The 20,180-nt window shown below is 35.1% G+C and overlaps 1 protein-coding gene across 1 annotated transcript; it reads right to left on the bottom strand.

The window, feature by feature from the left end:
• Positions 1 to 1,084: 1,084 nt before the first annotated feature.
• On the bottom strand, positions 1,085 to 19,956 carry DDHD2 (DDHD domain containing 2). The gene is given in 18 exon segments (XM_016210496.2): positions 1,085 to 2,400; positions 2,870 to 2,977; positions 6,601 to 6,763; positions 7,461 to 7,631; positions 7,758 to 7,860; positions 8,131 to 8,286; positions 8,388 to 8,513; positions 10,273 to 10,368; positions 11,470 to 11,586; positions 12,408 to 12,475; positions 12,745 to 12,953; positions 14,516 to 14,651; positions 15,592 to 15,681; positions 17,000 to 17,120; positions 18,209 to 18,298; positions 19,064 to 19,254; positions 19,738 to 19,920; positions 19,923 to 19,956. Coding segments are annotated over 17 exon segments (2,136 nt in total). The 3' UTR covers positions 1,085 to 2,400; positions 2,870 to 2,895.
• Positions 19,957 to 20,180: the final 224 nt, after the last annotated feature.

Raw genomic sequence — 20,180 nt, 5'->3', positions numbered from 1 at the left:
AAACTTGCTATGTTAGGTGTTACTTAAGAGTATATTTGAAATACATTTGGTCATCATTTTTAAATGTTTCATTGTTATTTCCAGCCAGAAAGGCATCCATTGCCTTATTACACTGCTTCATGATTAGAATGCTTATTTGTATTTTCTTCTAGATGTTTCTTAACTTTTAGAATAGAGAGCTGCTTTTTATTTTTAGTGAAATGTGTTCCCTAAGATGCTAGTGAATTAAGTGTAAATATGATTATTTCTTTGTATAATTACAATCAGGACAGAGAAGACTAGTACTGAGATGACTCATTTCATATGTAGTCCTGGGAAAACCTTTACTGACTGAACATTACTTTGTGTATAAGGATACCCACTGATTTAGCTACTAAGGACAGACAGGGAAACTAAGAGAATTCTGCTACCTCACCTTACTCAGCAGATTTTGAAATTGGTAGATCCTAAGATACTTAAGAATTTCTAGCTCTAAGTCATTTTCCTTCATTACTTTTCTTTATAAAGCTATACAATTACATGAATAAATATTTCAGATTCCAGAGAAAAAAAATCAAGCTTATTACCCTGTGTAATATGCAGTCATGATAATACCACAGGTGGATAGACAAGATATAAAGCTCTTTTACAGCTACCTGCCCTCGCCACCAGGAAAGAAACATTTCTTATAAAAAGTGGTGGTTTATCTAGCTATCGAGAGTTTATTCTTTGGTTATAAGAACTCATTCTTGCTTGTCCTTTGGTTTACTCATAAATAGTACCAATTCTGCTAATATGAAAAGCAGAAACTTTCCCTGTAATATATATTGAATGCTACTTAATTCTCAACCCTTATTTCAAACTCAGAATTTACATACAAAGAAAATAAAGTATTCAATTTATCCGAAACTGCTTAGTGGTTTAGTCAGCATTAGTTTAGAAGCAGATGAACAAAGAAAGGCCAGGCTCTGACCTATACCCCAATCTTACCTGTACCATCTCTAGGGTGACAGTAATTAACCTTCCCCTTCCTTTTTCTCTCCAGAAAGGGATAAAGAGCACTGCTGTCAAAGGAATGGCTTAAGTGAATGTTAAATGCCAGTGCTTTCAATACCATGATAACATTTATTTTAAAAAACAAAACACACACAGCTTGCCTGTCTATGCCACTCAGTGGCTTATGGAAATCTGAGAGGAGTGTATCACAAAGAATATTGCAAAAACATTGACAAATTCTGACCAATGAGAGAGAAAATACCTACAGCACAGCGGTGAGCATGTGCCTTAGAAAAAATTAGTCTACATTCACCCGTTTTCTTCAAGGTACATCTTGCTTTGCATGTTCTGACACTGACTCTACAGTAGCTGTTCCTTGGCTACTGCATAGGTTTTCTTTCAGACTAAGAAACATTTCCCCTCTAGCCAAACCGACCTCTCAACCAACACTGCCTGTGCCATGAGCCTTTTAAATAAGCATTCTGGTTTATGGTAGGTACCTAAGAAGGCAATGATGTTACAAAGTGTTTTTAAAGAGTACACCCAATACTACCTTCACTCAAGTCAATATGGCAGGTGACTTACAAAAATTGTATTTTACCATAAATACAATCAACTAAGAGATTTTATTTATTCAAGGCTATATAATTTTAGCCTTTATAGCTTTACTCTCAACTTAAGAACAGAAGCTACTATCAAATAATTGTCAGACTTAATCTAGATATATAACATCTTTGCTTTATAAAGGTGCACCTAATGTGAACTAAATTGTCCACTTTAGACTCTCAAAGGAGCCCAAACAGCTGGAAAAACAATGAACACCATAGCATCATTGATTCCTAGCAATAAAACTGTCAGTCAGCTGTAGAGAGTTAACAATAATTTAAGCTACATTTTAGTCTTTCTTCATAACACAATTTGTAGAAAAGACAAGACAGATCAACAGAATTTGACTGCCCAACAACCTTTTCCATATACACTTAGACTTAGCCTTCAATTGCAGAGAACCCTAATGAGAGACGAATGTACCCCAATTGCCTGCTGAATCTCAACAGTCTGCTTCCAAACTAGAACATTTCCTAGAAAAATTTCTACCAACCCAAAACAAATCAAACCCAAAGCAGACTTACTACCATCTCATGTAATAAGCAATGAAGTGTGGTACCTAAATACTATCATCAAAGAATTAAGGACGCAAGCCATCTCCAGCTGAAGAAAGAATGACAAGTATTTATATGAAGCCAGTGGTAAAAAGTAATAAGGTATGTTCCCTTTGCTTTTCCACTCCCAAATTGGAAGATTATCTTCCAAAGCCCCCAATGGTGAGTAAGTGGCAGGCAACATGCAAGAAATGATGCAGCTGAGGAGAGAAAAACTGCAGCAACAAACAGGTGGATTTCTGGGGAAGGACCCCTCAATGTCCATCTAGGGGAGAGAGGGGAAAAGAGGTCACCACGCTGTCACAACTTGAAGGTACCCACAGAGAATGCCAGAGTCTAATACACATTAGATAAAATATGTATCTAAAAAGGCTGAGTAATTTAAATCTCAGGATGGGCTGTTTGTAATTAAAACTGTAACTGCTGCCATGGTAACTCTTTGATGACCAGAACTATTAAGATTCTGAGTTTGGATCCTAAAATGACATATGTTACTGGACAAAATCACTAGCAAAGCGCATGCACAAACACACACACACGCACACACACATCACAGCACTATAGCACCTTTTCCCCATGAATTTTAATCAGAGTCCCTCTAAAAATGAATAATAACCTAGAATTTAGTGACAGGCAACAGAAAAGTATATTTATAAAGAGCCCGACTCCCATAGTTCTTTATAACATGTTAATATGTAGGAACTATACTATATACATGACATTTAAAAACTTACATTAGGCAGCCATAGAAGATTCATTTTTACTGTAAAGGCTGATCAAGGAAGATACCCTGGGTTTGGTAGATTTCTTTGAGGACCAGCAATACTGTATCTTCAGACTCCCTGTAGAGAAAAAAAATATGCTGTAAAAAGAAGAAACTAACATTTGTACTAGATGCTTTACATATATTAACTCATTTAATCTATATGACCTCCTTGCAAATTCATCTTTTTACTACTGCAAAAAGTCAGACTCCAAGGTGATGTAATTTGCAGTGGTTTGGAAGTCTAGCATTATATCCAGTAATATTAAAAAGCTAGCAGTAAATGACCAAGGACTGTTCCCTTTCCATTCTTGGAACAATATAGAAGAACTATCTAATTGCTCACCTTAATTTTTTAAATGTTACTTTCTTAAAAAGATAATACAATCACATGGTTCAAAATTCAAGATATACAAGGGCATAATAATGAGGTCTCCCCCACCTGTTACTTAACCATTAGTTCCCATCTTCTGACAAGCAATGTTATCAATTTCTCATGCATCTTCTAGATACTCTGTGTATGTACAAGCAATTACTTATATCTACCTCATAAAGAAATTGGATTAAAAAAATAACATTCATGAAGGACTGCTTTCAGGATATGTGGCTCTAACATTTCTCTAGAGCAGTGATTTCCAACTGGTGTGCCACAAGAATTTTTAAAACATGCAATACCTGACTTTAGTCAGAGACACTGACCTCTTTTCCCTTAGATTTTCTAATTAAAAAAAATGACAACAGCCAACACAACAATAGCCATCTGGTGTGAATACCCTATCTTAAACCATAAATATATAGGTCATATAATAGAGATGCATCTTATTGGTCACATCACATAATAAGGCTATGTCTGATTGGTTAATTCTTGGTACCAAAAATCCTTATATACAAATATAGGCACCTGATTCTGATTTTTTAAAAGGTCACTTTGGAGCAAAAAGAGTAGGTAATTTTTTCTTATTTTTTTTGTAAATCGAAATTATACCTTTTTTAGTTTGTATGTGCCATGAGATGAAAAAGGTTGAAAATCACTGCTCTAGATTTGTGATTCAACTTTTTTTGAGTCATGAATCTTTGTGAGAATTCAATGACACCTATGCATTTCTCCCCAGAAAAGATCACATTTACATATATACCCAAAATTATAAACAGATTCCACTGGATTCAAGACTTTCTCTATCCCCCACAAACTCCATATACATACCTCAGGTTAAGAAACTCATATGCCAACAAGGAGGGGACTTTATTTATTTATTTTAGGAGGAAGGGAAGAAGAAAGAGAGAAAGAAACATCAATGTGAGAGAGAAACATCGATCAGTTGCCTGCTATACCCGATCACGGATCAAACTCGCGACCTAGGTATGTGCCCCAACGGGGAATCGAACCAGCAACCTTTTGGTGTATGGGACGATGCTCCAACCAACTGAGCCACACTGGCCAGGGCAAGGGGGGATTTTAAATGGTGTGATATTAAAATGGTATGATCCTGATGCATAAAAAAATGTATCAATAGAAAAGAATAGGAAGTTCAGAGATAGTCCTAAACACATATAGGAATTTAATATAATACATATAGGAATTTAATAAAGTTAGAAAAATCTCAAATCTATTAACTGTTGCAACAACTAGATAGCCATCTGAAAATGACATGAATCAATCCAAACCTTATTAGGATAAATTTGAAGTGAATCAAAAATTTAAATGTAAAAATGAAACCATAAAATATCAGAATGAACTGTGGTAAGAAATTCTTTGGAAAGAAAGAAAGATTTAAGTATAACACAAATTATAGAAGCCAAAAAAGAAAAAAAAATTTGACTACATAAAAATGAAAATTTTCTAGTAAGCAAAAACCAGTGTATGCAATGTCAAAGACAAACTGGGGAAAAGGTATTTGCAACTCACTGCAGACTAATCAATAAACACACACATACACCCCCCCCCCCAACATTTCAATGTAAGAGAGAATAAAGGGCAAATATAATTCCCAGAAAAGGATAGAAAGGTCCTTAAGTATATGATAAGGTGCTTCGACCTTATTCATAATAGGAGGAATGCAATTTTAAGATGTATTCAATCTGAAGAGAAAAAGAAGCATAGGAGGAATGCAATTTAAAGCTACAGTGTACACGATACATACACTGAGAACTACAAAACACTGCTGAGAGAAAGTAAAGACCAAAGTACACAGAGATACCATGTCTGTGGATCAGAAGACTCCCTATTAAGATGTCAATTTTCCCCAAATTGATCTACATATAAAATGCAATCGCAATCAAAGTCCCAGGAAGATTTTTGGTTGAAATTAACAAGCTCTTTTTTTTTTTTTTGATTTTAGAGAGAGGAAAAAAGGGAGAGAGAGAGAAACACTGATGGGTTGCCTCCCACATGCACCCTGATGGAGGATCAAACCCAAAGCCAGTTATGTGCCCTGACCTGGAATCGAACCCGCAACCTTTTGGTGTATGGGATGTTGATCCAACCAACTGAGCCACACCAGCCAGGGCTCAAGTTCATTCTAAAACATACCTCTGTGGAAATAACTTCAAATAATAAAGTTGAAGGACCCACCACCTAATTTAAAGATTTACAAACCTATAGTAATCAAGAATGTTTTACTGGCATAACAACAGACAAAAAGATCAATGGAACAAAATATAGCCAAGGCAATTCAGTGGTTTCTCCACCTCAATAAACTTATCAACAAATGCAATTGGATAATCATGCAAAACAACAACCCTTAATCTTTATCTCACACCGTATTAAAAATAAACTCAAACCAAAATAGATCATAGACATAACTGTAAAAGCTAAAACAATGTAACTTCTAGAACACAGGCAAAATCTTAATGACTAGATTTGGCAAAGATTTCTTAAATGTCAAAAAAGCGCAAATGTCAATAAATTGGATTTCATTAAAATCAAAAACTTTTGCTCTTCAAAACAAAATGAAAAACAAACCACATCCTGAGGAAAAACAAACCTGAAAAGGACTTGTAACTAGAACATAGAAAAAATTCCTGCAATTTTTTTAATGGGGAAAAGATCTGAATAGATCATACACCAAAGAAGATGTATGGACAGTAAACACATGAAAATATGCTCAATATCATTATGCATTAGGGATATGCAAATTAAAACCATAATGAGGTGCCATTACAACCCATTTACAAAGGTTAAGAGACAAATCATAAGACTAATCATACCAAGTGTTGAGGATATAGAGCAACTGAAACTCTCAAACACTGCTGCTGAGAATGGAAAATGCTGGCAGAAAAAAGTTTGGCAGTTTCTTTTAAAAAATCATTTTACCTGTCATTCTACTCCTAGATATTTACCCAAGAGAAATTAAAGACTATGTTCATAAAAAGTCTTGAACATAGCAGTTAGGTAATAGCCCTAAATTGGAAACAACCCAAATGGTCATCAACAGGTGAATGGCTAAACAAATTGTGATATATTCATACAATGGAATACTACTCAGCAATAAAAAGGAGAGAACTACTGATACAACATGGATGAATGAGAGAAGCCGTACACACAAAATAAGAGTATAATAGTTTGATTCCATTTATATAAAAGTCATGTGCAAACTAATCTATAGTGACAGAAGCAGATCAGTGGTTCCCTGGAGACTGCGAAACAATTAGACCAAGAAAACAAAACAATTGAGGGGAAAACACACACACCTCAACACTTACCAGTAGCATAGATGGCTTTGTAAAGCAAATAAATACTCATTGAAACTCTCAATGGGCTTCTCCTGCAGCACGTAGTCAATGCGTTGGCCTCCATTCAGCATTCCCACATTGATGGGGGGGACTTCTTCTTTAACTGCCTCAGAGGTCTCTTCTGTGTTAACATCTATATATGGAAGAATCATAATAAGAATCTAAAAGCTTCCAGTCCTCCAAGGTTGTCCTTACTTCCCCTCAGACTCCAAGTTACTGAAAGGGATGAGCTACTCTGTTAAAAAAGCTCTCTCCCATCTTCCTGCTCTCATTCCTTTACAGGTTCTTAAGTCACACTGATTCTAATTCCTTTTTTTTTCTTTCTTTCCTGCACCTCTGATAGCTAATTCATTTGCCTCTGGTTTATCAACTAAATGCAAGCAGGGATAAAACTCTAATTTAGACAGCTGAAAACTAAATCAAAAGAATGCAATGTTAGCTGAAATTAAGAGAAGAGTATCCTAGCTCGTTCTCAGCCAGGAAAATAAACTGATCCATGAATACACAGACATTCCCCTGTAAAAGCAACCTGTTTCAGAGAGTAGGCTCTTACATCACTCCCATAGTTCCCAAGTTGGGGATGTTTTAAAGCCTCATTAGATGCTTGGCTTCTCTTCACATTCTTCCTCACAAAAAATGTTCTTCCATAATTTGACTATTAGATGATTAGAAAAGGCTAGCAGAGAAGACAGCATAATAGGTCTCATAGCATTGGTCCTATACAACAAAAAGGGCCAAGTAAGAAGTCCCTCTGAGAACAAGAACTATACACAATGAATTCCCTTGTCTCAGGCCTGATGTAGGAAATCAATGTGTACAGTGTCACTGACCATTAGGCTTCTCTGAGCTTGATACAGGTTCTGCTTCAGTTTCTTCTGCAGTTTCAGAAGCTTGTAAGGCAGGGTATGGAGCTCTGGTGAAAGACTTCCAGGCCATCCGCAGTGAACCTAGCAAGTTGTTCTTAAGGTCCATACTCATCCTGGTCAAGCCCTCCCTCAGTTCTGAAATACATATGAATAAAGAACATTACACAGTTTACAATGAGTTTAGGGTCCAACACAGCTAAACAAAGTGAATGAGGTCCATCCAGTCACACTGGAATGATCAAGTTCTGTACTCAGTCTTACCTAAGTGCATCCGCTTCCTGCCTTTATGATGTGGAATCAGCATTGGCTCAAATTCGACTCCGGGGACCACCATTGGTTCAATCCTATAGGCCACAGGATCAAACTACATAGGAAAAACAATAGCTACATACACCTCTGCTGAAGAAAAATAGTCTGAGGAACTGCTAATGTGTATCAGGCAAGAATGATTATAAGCTAATTTTTTTTAAATGTAGTTGTTCTGTCACACCACTTCCAAAATAATACTATTTGTAAGTTATCTCATTACTAGAGAATAATACATAAAAAGTAAATCAACACAACAGAAAATCGTATGCTCTTTACCAATAAGCCCTAATATTCAGGTAAACCACAAGAGCTGTCCAATGCTTACAGGGTGATAAATATTGAAGAAACCTTTGCATGTTGGAAATCTGTAGTTGGGATCAATTCTTTTTAGTCCTCGGACGGTAAGGAACATTCCAATGGGAGATCCAAAGGCAAAGAATATTTCTGGTTTATAGATGAGTCGGGGGTATTTTACAGATACCTGGAAGGAGAAAATAAAAGCATCTCTCAATAACAAAAGTTACATCTGTTACCATATGAATTGCAGGCAATAAAATGAACAATGAGAAGTAGTATCGTTACCTGCCCAATGCCAACATCCATATAGTCATGTCCAGTACCATCAGCACTTATACAGAACTCCGATTCTTTGGGGATATTAGACATATTCACCCCTGAAGCTGATTGCAGAGTTGGTCTATTAATACCCTAAAGAATAAAAAATAGTTTGTGGAGCTGCTATGTAATAAAGATATCCAAAGGATTATAGAGTTTTCTACTGGTTTGAAAAAATGCATGGGAAAGTTCTGAAATGACAGCCAATAATTCCAGGAAAAGTCTCTCAGAAAACAAGATAAAGCTGATGAAAACAAAATAAAAGTGATAAAAACAAAAGTTTGCTTAAATTATGAACTGACATCCCTACACGCTCTAAAATGATGAAAGCTGTACACAGGCATCTGGGCAGCAGTAGAAACTTTAGGCAACCACATGAGAGGAAACAATAGCAGAGAACTGTGGAAAAGAACGTTAAGGACTGCTAAGGAGTTCAGTGAAGTACTGTGCCTTTCTAATTAAAGTGTAAGTAGAATATCTCTGTGGGAATAGAAAATGATGCAAATACTGGGCCTTAAATAAGAACTGAGCAACCTGCTAAGAGTTAAAAAATAGTTAACCTGGCTGAGGTAGATCAGTTGTTACAGTGTCGGTCCACATACTAAAGGGTCTCAAGTTCCACTCCTGGTCAAGGGCATGTACCTGGGTTGCAGGTGCAATCCCGGACACCGACCAGGGCGAGTGTGAGAGGCAACCAATCAATGTGTCTCTCTCACATCGATGTTTCTCTTTCTCTCCTATTCCTCTCTCTCCCCCCTCCCTTCCAGTCTCTCTAAAAAACAATGGAAAAAAATACCCTTTGGTGAGGATTAACACACACAAAAAAATAATAATAATAATTAACTACTAAAATATGGAAAGGAATTCAGTGGCCAAACAAACTGAATGTAACAGTAGTGTTACAACATGGATAAACCTTGAGTACATTATGCTAAGCAAAAGAAGCCAGTTATAATAGGGCACATATTGTATGATTCCACTTATATGAAATGCCAGAATAAGAAATCCATAAAGACAGAAAATAGATCAGTGATTCATAGGAGGGAGGAATGGGGAGTGACTGCTAAAGGGTATGAGGTTCTTGGGGGGTAATGGAATTAGACAGTGGTAATGGTTACACAACTCTGAATATATTAAAAACCACTGAATTGTATACTTTTTACTTATTTTTTTATTTATTAGAAGAAGGCAGAGAGGAGCGTCGATTTGTTGTTCCACTTATTTATGCATGCATTCATTGGTTGATTCTTGTGCATGCTCTGACTGGGGATTGAACCAAAAACCTTGGCATATCGGGATGATGCTCTAACCATCTAACCTACCCAGCCAGGGCTGAACTGTATACTCTTAAAGGGAGAATTTTATGGTATGTGATAGAAACTATATTTCAATAAAGTGGTTATAAGACAAAAAAAGAAAAATGGAATTGTAGCAAGAGTCGGGGAGATAAGACTTCTGAAGTTAATAATATCTTTAAGGTATTAATAAATGTGTTTCATTTCTAAAAACAGAGCCAAAAATCAATTAACAAAATTACTTAGCTCCCTAAACACTTCACAAAGCAAAAGGATACAACGATGTCAAAAACTGTTTACCACCCTGGCTAGTTTTGCTCAGTGATTAGAGCATCGGCTCACGAACTGAAGGGTCCCGGGTTCGATGCCAGCCAAGGGCACATACCTCAGTCGCAGGCTCGATCCCCACCCCAGTCGAGGCAGGTGGAAGGCAACCAATCGATGTGTCTCTCTCACATCAATGTTTCTCTCTCTCTGAAAAGCAATGGAAAAAAATCCTTGGGTGAGAATTAAAAGAAAAAAATTGTTTACTGCGATAAGCTACATTAAGTCCATACCATTGAATTTTCTCTGGTCCTAAAGTAATTTAATATCTTCTTTCTTGGTCCTAAGGGAATTCCCATTTCCTGAAGATCTTTGTCTGTACATAAAGCCTAGGAATAGAAAATCAAATATCTTTCTTATTTCTAGGCAAAATAAAATCAATTAAATGTCCTGTTCTTTGAGAAGAGTGAGACCTAAGTACTGTGCTTTTCTTTGCTTTATATTACTAGGGCTCCCTAATGGTACATCATTAATAACTCAGAAAAGGAAATAGTATTTCATTCATAAAAGAGCCTAAAAAAGAATAAGAAGTATCAATATCAATACTATAGTATCAATGCTATAGTAATACAGAAAACATTATATTATTGAAAAAATAAACAGAAGTAGGATCTAACTCATGACAGAAAAACCCTCCGTGATGTCCATGCTCACTTGGATGTCACATTACTGAGAGTTTATATTCCTACTCATGGACACAAGCCGTAAGAACATAGAACAAACAGAGCACGAAACAGACTAACAATCAAGATCTCAGCTGAAGTGCTACTCACCTGACTAGGGTAGTCTTCCTTCACCCTCTCAAACTATGTTAGTTCATCCTACTACACATTCTTATAACACTGTGTACTTTTCCTACTTACAACTTACCACAAGTGTAATTTAATTATGTTTTTGATAACTTAATATGTGTCTTTCGCACTAAACTATAAACTCCATGAGGTTAGGGACCATATCTGTCTTGTCACCACCCTCCCTATCTTCAGTACTTGGTATAGTGTGCCTGATCACAGTGAGCATTTACTAAATACCTGCTGAATGCATGTATCGCAAACCAGAGTAAAAACGCAACATAAGCAGCAAAAAACCAAAAACAAACAGGCAAATATCAACAGTAGAGCTCTTATAACAGAAAATAAGAGTTGGAATAGTTTCTGGTCATTTATTCTTGCTCTCATGTTTTCTGTTTTAATCTTTGCCCTATTGCTATACGTATATCAACATGACTCCTCTGAACTTTAAACTCCAACAAAGCAAAGATCATTTGATATGACTTTAAAACACATAAGTAATGCTGAAGAACATTACTAATGATAACAAAGTATTTATGACTAAAGTGCTTCGAAAGGGCAGGATCTTACTAAGCAGTATGAAGAAGAAACAAAAATACTGAAAATGGTACGGCATAAAGTTTTAAAAGACTATTTTACCAGAGCTTCCTTATCTACTTTCTCCTTCTCAAAGATACTAAAGAATTCAGTGAGTTGAAGTTTCTTCAGATCTTCCTCTAGTGTCCGTGTGTCTCCTTGATCCATGTTTTGCAAATCCTAAAAGTTAAATTGTAAAGTTCCTTATTCTGTACAGTTGCTGAGATGTTCCTTTATTAATACTGTTTTACAATAAAGACATGTACTACATAAGACTTCCACAGAGATGGATCTTTACTTTAAACTGTGATTTGTACAAAACAAATTAAGAGGTGATCTTTAAGTGTCTGCAACTTCATTTAAAACTGCAGGAGTTTTAAAATAAATAAACAAGTGAATATTTATCAAAGCATTGTTCACTATCATTAGCAAAACATTTACTGAGCTCTTATTAGGGATACAGTGTCTAAGATATAAAACAATTTAAGGCAAAGCTCCTGCCCTGGAAGAACTCACAGGATATTTGCATTAAAAAGAGAAAACATACATGACAGTGTATGCCAAGTACTAACTCAGCAGTACAGATGAGTGTTCATAGGACTTTGTTTTACTAAAAGATGTTTAAACATTAAGTCCTCCCACTGCTTTCAAACAATTACTATAAATTATATCAATTTGCATCTAATTCACTCTTCATTTTATCATATGCAAATTCCATATCAAATCAACAATTTTATAATTCTAATAATAGATCAGTAGTGCATATTTATAATGGGAAATAAGATACATATAGTTATTTTAGGATGTGGTAAATATTTGTAGAAGCATATTACTGTCTTGCTTCTATCATCCAAGAATGACAGAGATAATTACAAGTCTGTTAAAATAAATGTAAATTTAAAGTTATGGTATGAGACTAAACTAAATGAAAAACAAAAAATAAGTCTAAAATCTAAAAATCCTTACTAAGAAAAGAGAACCTATCTGAACATCTAAATTACCTTTTTACTGTCAATATCCCCCAAAGAATCTTTCTGATTTGTTAGGATATCAAACAATATAAGCGAACCTATAAATAAAATAGAAGAAAGAAGGGACAATTTCTAAATAGCTGTCTTTTATACAAAAAAATAATAAGCCAATTACCCATGTAGCAAAATCTATGAAGGAGGAGTCTTCTTTCCACTCCACCACCACCCTTCCAACCCTTTCCAAATTCTTCATCACAAACAAGTTCTAGACCTCTGAATCTGATACTGATAAAAGACATTGTTTTTCAAAAACAGATGTCCTAAAAATGTGATTGTCCTCTCTGGTTACAGGGAATTCATTTGTTACCTAAACTATGACCAGCAATGGATACACCCCCTTTGAAATCAGGATTCCTCTGCAGAAAAAGTTTATATATTCGGTTCATTTCAGAAGCAACTGTGTCCACAATAGTTTGACAGTAGGTGGGGCTATTGTAGAAGAAGACATCCAGAATTGTGTCATTGGTAAAGTGCCTGAGGCGGTTAATGCTGGGCAGGGTTATTCGCTGTAGATCTCTGGAAAAAAGGAAAGATATTTTTAGCAGAAAACCAAACTTCCTATAACTTCTAGGAAGTTCTATAACTTCCTCTAAGTTATCTAGCTTAGCCTCCAAACTTAGACTTAGATATTTAAAGATGCAAGAGACAACTATCAATTTACAGAAAATATACAGGACAGAGAGAAATGCTTAATGAATCCAAAGGGATAACAAAATTCAGAGTGTGAGCTCTACAAGACAAACAACTGTTTCTTCAATACATAAACTGCAAGAAAATAACAGACAGAAAAGTAATCAAGAGATTAGGAGACTTAAAAGGCATACTTGAATTCCAGTTTAAACTATGTATATATGTGTGCATTTGTATTTGCATATATGTGTGTGTGTGTATATATATAAATATATATGTGTATAAATGAGATTAGAAAATTGGAAAACAACACTGTATTTGCTGGTACTAAGAATCTTTTCAGGTGTGATAATGGTATTACAGTTATATTTTATTAAAAGTACTTTCTTTTAAAAAAGTATTTATTTATTTTTAATATATCTTTATTGATTTCAGAGAGAGGAAGGGAGAGGGAGAGATAGAAACATCAATGATGAGAGAGGTCACTGATCTGCTGCCTCCCGCACACTCCCTGCTGGGGATCAAACCCAGGCACATGCCCTGACCAGAATTGAACAGCGATCCTGGATCATAGGTCGATGCTCAACTGCTGAGCCACGCTGGCCGGGCAGGAGAGTCCATAGCTGAATATCCTTAATATAAAGAAACCTTCCCTGACGTTACCATAAAATTTACAAACAAAACTATTGGGCTTGGAACTTAAGAAAGCCATCATGTAAAACTAGTGGTACTGCCCAGGCGGTATGGAGCAGTGGTTGAGATCGACCTATGATCCAAGAGACCACGATTCGATACCCTGTTAGGGCATATGCCTGGGTTGAGGGCTCAATCCCCTGTAGAGGGTACACAGGAGGCAGCTGATCAATGACTCTATCATCACTGATGTTTCTCTCTCTCCCACTCCTTTCCTCTCTTTGAGATCAATAAAGACATTAAAAAATAAAAAAAATTAAAAATAGTTGTACCAATTATACCTCAATTATAAATGCTAATAACTCAATGTTTGGGAATTTCCTTTTTTCCCAAATTTGGACAAATATTATCTAAATATGATCATAATAACAGAAACAACAAAATACTATATACATCTTGAGGGAGGATGGTTTTTGACATCTGAAGACAGAAATGCTTATACTCTATAGGAAGAAAGCAATGTTTGGCTTTAATGCTAAAGAAATAAAAAAGCTGTAATAGTAAATACTAATGAGCCAGTAAAACATACTAGAAGAAAATGCACTCAGCTCTTTATTCCTAACTTGGACTAGTTAAACTAAGGGGTTAGTTAGCATTTAATAATATATCTCTTAAAAAAAAAAAAAAAAGACATAGGAGTACAAAAAACTTTTTGTTAAAACAAAATTTTAAATATACAGTCACTTACAGCACAAATGTCCCTAAGCATATCAATGATCGGAGAACATATTACAATCATGGTTGGTATTACTCACACATCCACACCAGTAGAATGCAAGGGACTGTGCCAGTTGACTGGAAGAAATTCTACCCTCCCAATCTGCTGATTTTCTTGGGCTTTCTTAAAATGTGTTTGCAGCAGGTTCAAGGAAACACTGCGAAAATCATTAACTGGAAGAGAAAATTAACTTACGCATCAACGCTGAAGCAATGAATTTGCAGAATTAAGATGCAACAGATCACATAATTATACTCTCTATCTACATTTGCTTAGAACATGCATTTACTTGAGTCAAAAATAGCAAAGTGGTATTCAGAAAAATTATGAATGCATATTAAGAAAAGCTGTTCCTTTAATACTTCCTTTTACCACACAATACATTTCCTCAAAGAAAAAGCTGACTTCAAAATTTCTAATGTGTCACGGGCATTGTTTCAATTTTAAAAAGGAAAGAAAAATATCACATGACTTGCAGTCAGATTCTTATTCTAACTTTCTGGTTCTTACAAACAACCACTACCCAATATTTCAGATTTTTGAAAAATACACAGCTGTTTGAAATTCATATTATGTCAATCTTAACCTTCTAAGGTTTATGCTTAGAAGCATTAGCTAGTAGGATAAGACTCTCAAATTGGGACAATTAGACTTTGAATACCCTCAAGTTTTAGAGGATACTACCTTTCAAAATCAAGTTATGCTAATGACCAAAATATTCCACTTAGAATATCAAGAGGGTTATTATCACAGTATGAATTACAAAAATGACTGAAGCTTCCGTTATTCATTTAAACTGTATCATACTTACAGTCCCTTAAATTTGGAATGGTTAGTCATAGGACCATCACATCATAAAAGGATTTTATAAAGATTAAGTGCTTGTTCACTCAAGAATTATTAGTTAAGAATATAAACTATTAGCCTAAGGAATTTACTAGTACTTTAGGTCTAAGCTGGGAAGCTTTACTACCTTGTGACCTGTCTTTAGCTCTCCAAATCTTATTATGCAGCTGAGACAACAGACTAAAGACAACACTTTATTTTAACTCACAGGAGCAATGACTAATACTCCCCTTAAGTGACCTAACCTTAAATGCTTTGCAAACCTACCACACTGTACAATGCTTCGAAAGCGGAGGTCACAAGCTGGTCCAATTCCATGGACTACAAAAACCAAGTGGTCTATTTGTAAAGGTTCCCCTATAAACAAAATTAAAAAGAAAAATTATTCTATATAACTAGTCACATATTGTAAAATCAAACATTCACAATGAATAGGTTATAAAAACAGGCAAGATAAAATATAAGCAGATAATTTAAAGGACAAAAATAATCCTATACATAACTACTAAACATACAGTGATTTTACTTTTTCTTTTTTATCTTTATTGTGAAAGTATTACAGATGTCCCCCTTTTTCCCCCATTGACCCCTTCTAGCCCGCAACCATCCCCCACCCCAGGCCTTCACCACACTATTATTGTCTGTGTCCATGGGTTATGCATACATGCACATAAATTCTTTGGTTAATTTCTCCCCACCCACTCTACATTGTTTCTAATTTATCTTAAAGTAAATCTGTGAAAAAATTTTCAGGTTTTTAACACTTTTTTCCTTTGAAATAACTGCAATCTTACAGAAAACTTGAAGAGTACTACAGAAACTCACATGTACTTTGTACACAGACTCAACACTTTAACATTTACCACATTTGCTTTATTATTCTGTGTGTATTTGTGTGTGTGTATACACTTATTGGCTGAACCAGCTGGAAGCAGGCTGCATACATCAGATTGCACATATCACACCTGTCTCTGTAACCCTTTAATATTTTAATGTGTATATCCTGATTATTCTCTTATATAACCACAGTGCAGTTATTGAATTCAGGCAATTTTTAACATTAACAAAATAATTTTATCTAATATTCCATTTTTATCAATTGTACCAATAATGTCTGGCACGTATTTGAAGCCTGAAACTTTAAACCCATCTTTTTAATTATAGTAAGTCTAAGACTTTGTCCAAGAGACAAGCTATCTCCTCTGCAAGATAAAAGGAATTTTATAATCCAGTTAAATACATTATAAAACCAACCATAAATGACCCTAGATAGCAATGAGTAACCACCAAGGTCATCCTAAAAAATAGTTTTCCTTAGTTGAAAATCTTCAACAACAGGAGTTACTAATACTAAACTTCTAATCAAATAGGTGGAGTCGCTTTTCATAGAATTAGGGCTAAATCAGTGCATCTGTACTTAAGGAATCCCTAATCAGTACTGCCAAATTTTACCCATCCTACCAGATGTACTTAACAACTTTAAAAGAGATTTCTGTATTTATTAAGATTCTTAGTAGATGAAGTGATACTAATATTAATTCCAAATAAGCTTGTGCAATTAAAGATTATTTTTAAACCTTGAGGTAATCCAAATCCATAGAAAAAAGGTCACAATTTAAGCCATAAGTAAATAAGTATATCAGAAGATTAAAAAAAAATTAACAATTGACATTACCACAATGAATGTCGACAGAGATGTTCTCCGCCCCTCTCTTCACTGTTCTTGGTCGACCCTGCTCTGTGGGTGCTGAACCCCATTCATCAGACCCTGCAACTGGCTGGTAATGCACCATAAGCTTAAATAGAAAAAAATGTCAAAAACTTTAATCCTATAAGCTATTTTAAGCACATACCACTGAATTTTTCTGGTTCTAAAGTAGTTTAATAAATAAAATTAAATGAAACATTCACAATGACTAGATATAAAGATTCTGTACATTCAAGACATTTATACATCCTAAGGGGCAGGAACATCTTTCAAAACATAATACATAGTCAAATTTCAACTGGACTTTTGATATGCAACTCCTACAGCTATGGAAATGAGAACCCTGAAAATTTTTTAGCTAATGCTATACAATTTAAATATCTTATGCCCTGCCAGGTGGCTCAATTGATTGAGTGTCATCCTGTACACCAAAAGGTTGTGGGTTCCATACCCAGTCAGGACACATACCTAGGTTGTGGGTTCGATCCCCAGTCAGGGTGTGTACAGGAGGTATGGATGGATGCTCCTCTCCCACCTCCATGATTCTCTCTCTCTCAAATCAATAAAAATATCCTCAGGCGAGGATTAAAAAAAATAAATATCTTATAATTTTGTCAACTTTACCTCAATAAAGCTAAAAAAAGAAAAACACACATCAAGCTAAAAGACTTTTTTTTTTTTTTAAATACCTTTGTTGATTTCAAAGAGAGGAAGGGAGAGGGAGAGAGAGAGAGAGAAACATCAATGATGAGAGAGTTGTCTTTGATCAGCTGCCTCCTACACAACCCCCTACTGGTGACTGAGCCCCAAACCCAGGCATATGCCCTGACCAGGAATAGAACCTCGATCTCCTGGATCCTAGGTAGATGCTCAACTTCTGAGCCACGCTGGGCCAGGCAGGCTAAAAGACTTTCCTACACACGGAAAACATGCTACATAATGTATCAGTAATAATCTACAGAGGCATAATTTTCCCTAAGAAAATTATATTGTATAAACTGAACAAGGTAAATAATGGTGGTAGCTTCAAGTTTTAAGTTTCATAATTGTTACTGTAATATAAAATTCCCGAAGGTTAAGTAGAATCCTTAAGAAAAAGAAACCAATGAAGTTCTCCTTAGTAATACAATTAACATTTAATCCCAACATTAGAGAAAGGCTTTTAATTTGCTTTACCTTTGGATTGTGTAATACAATAATTTCTCTGTTGGGAGACTCCAGTTTCTTTTTCCATTCATCCTGAGTTACAGCAAGCATGTAAGTTTCCTTAAAAGAAAACATTTCATTAGATTTCTCTTATTGCTTTCCTATTAAAACTAAACGTTTTCAAGAGGATACTGCTAAATAAACAATTACAATAATATCCTATTCCAATTAATTGAATTTATTTTAAAATTACAACAAATAGTATGGGACAAAGAAAAAAAATCACTCCTACTTCTATCATCTAGACTGGAGATAAGTATTTTTCACATCATGATATATTTCTTTCAATAATATTAATGCATGTATATTTTCCATAAAATTATATAGTTTTTTCTTTTGATTTATCAAATTTATTTTTAAATTCTTTTAAAATACAACATTAACAGTATAGGACAAAGAAAAAATATCAACCCTAATTTCATCATCTAGACTAAAGATAATCATTGTTCACATTTTTATACATTTATTTCAATAATATTAATGTTCTACTCCAATTTAAGCAAATTTCAGGCTGTTTTCAGAGCAGGAAAAATAAAAGACAAAAAGACAATCCTGTGGTCATAGTTTAAATATTGACAATAATCACCATTAGGGAAAATACTTTTTCGTTTAAAAGCATAACAATTTCCATAGTATATTTTAAAATCTGGAACTAAAACTATTTTATCCTGAAACTAACTTGCAAAAAGAAAGGCTACAAACTGTATGCAGTTAGAACCAAACTCTTCCTGAAAATATCAAAAAAATATAAGTCACAGAGGAAGAAAATATTATTAAATAAGGAAAAATATTAAGAAAATGAGTTTAAAAGGGTCAAAGGAATACCTCTAATACTTTGCTGAAGCTCTCCGAGTAGGGAATATACTTATTATCTTTGTCTCCCTTGTAAAACCAGGTACATCGTCTCACTTCTGATGCTTGCTCATCCCAGTATACAGCGTACCGCATCCTCTCCCCCAAATGAACATCATACCGGCCCCCATCAGTAGGGACAACTTTCTCATCACAATCTTTTCCTATCAAGAATTGAGAAGAGGAAAAGAAGTACATATATCAAAATAAATCTCCCAAAATACAGTTCTGAGTTATACTCTAAATAATGTTATAAAACACATGAATTAACATTTTCTACTTGGATAAACATTAAACAAAATGGAATTCAATTGCTTTTTTTTTCTTTCCAGTAATTTTTTACAAACCATCAAAACCATTCTTGGTTTTTGTTTGTTTTGTTTTTCAATCCTCACCCGAGGATATATTTTTTTCCATTGCTTATCAGAGAGAGTGGAAGGGAGAGAGAAAGAGAGAAACAATGTCAGAGAGACACATCAGTTGGTTGCCTCCCACATGCACCCTGACCCACCCGGGTGAGGATGGAGCCTGCAACAAAGGTATGTGCCCTTGGTTGGAATCGAACCCAGGACGCTTCAGTCCCAGGGAAGATGCTCTAACCAGGGAGCCAAACCGGCTAGGGCTCTTGGTCATCATTTTTCTCCTACCAGAGCCATATGCCTCTTCCAGCTGCTGTGAGTCCTCAGAGTTGAAAGGAATCCATGTCTCTTTAGAATCTATTATCTTACAATAAAACCAATGAGGAGAAACTGGTTCATACAAACTGCCAGCATCCATGTCTATTAGCTCAAAGGAACTACAAGAGTTTGGTGATGGGGATGGATCTGATGAGTCAACTGTTCCTGGCGTGATTCCACTGTTGACATGTTTCTCTCTAAAACACAAGATAAAAGAAAACTATCAGAAAAATTATTTTCCTTCTATTAACAGTGTAATTGTTCACAGACACAACTGGTCATTTTAAGGAGTCATTTCTGCAAAACAACAAAAAACCCCAACAACCTAAGGGAGTTACACAATTTAAAACAGCTATTAATTTATAAGTTATAATAATAGCTGGATTGGGGAGGGTGGCGAGGAGAGGGCTTTA

This window comes from Miniopterus natalensis, chromosome 2 (assembly GCF_054644295.1).
Source record: "Miniopterus natalensis isolate mMinNat1 chromosome 2, mMinNat1.hap1, whole genome shotgun sequence".
Classification (NCBI taxonomy): domain Eukaryota; kingdom Metazoa; phylum Chordata; class Mammalia; order Chiroptera; family Miniopteridae; genus Miniopterus; species Miniopterus natalensis.
The sequence above is the reverse complement of the archived record's forward strand: the minus strand, read 5'-3'. Positions and strand labels throughout refer to the sequence as shown.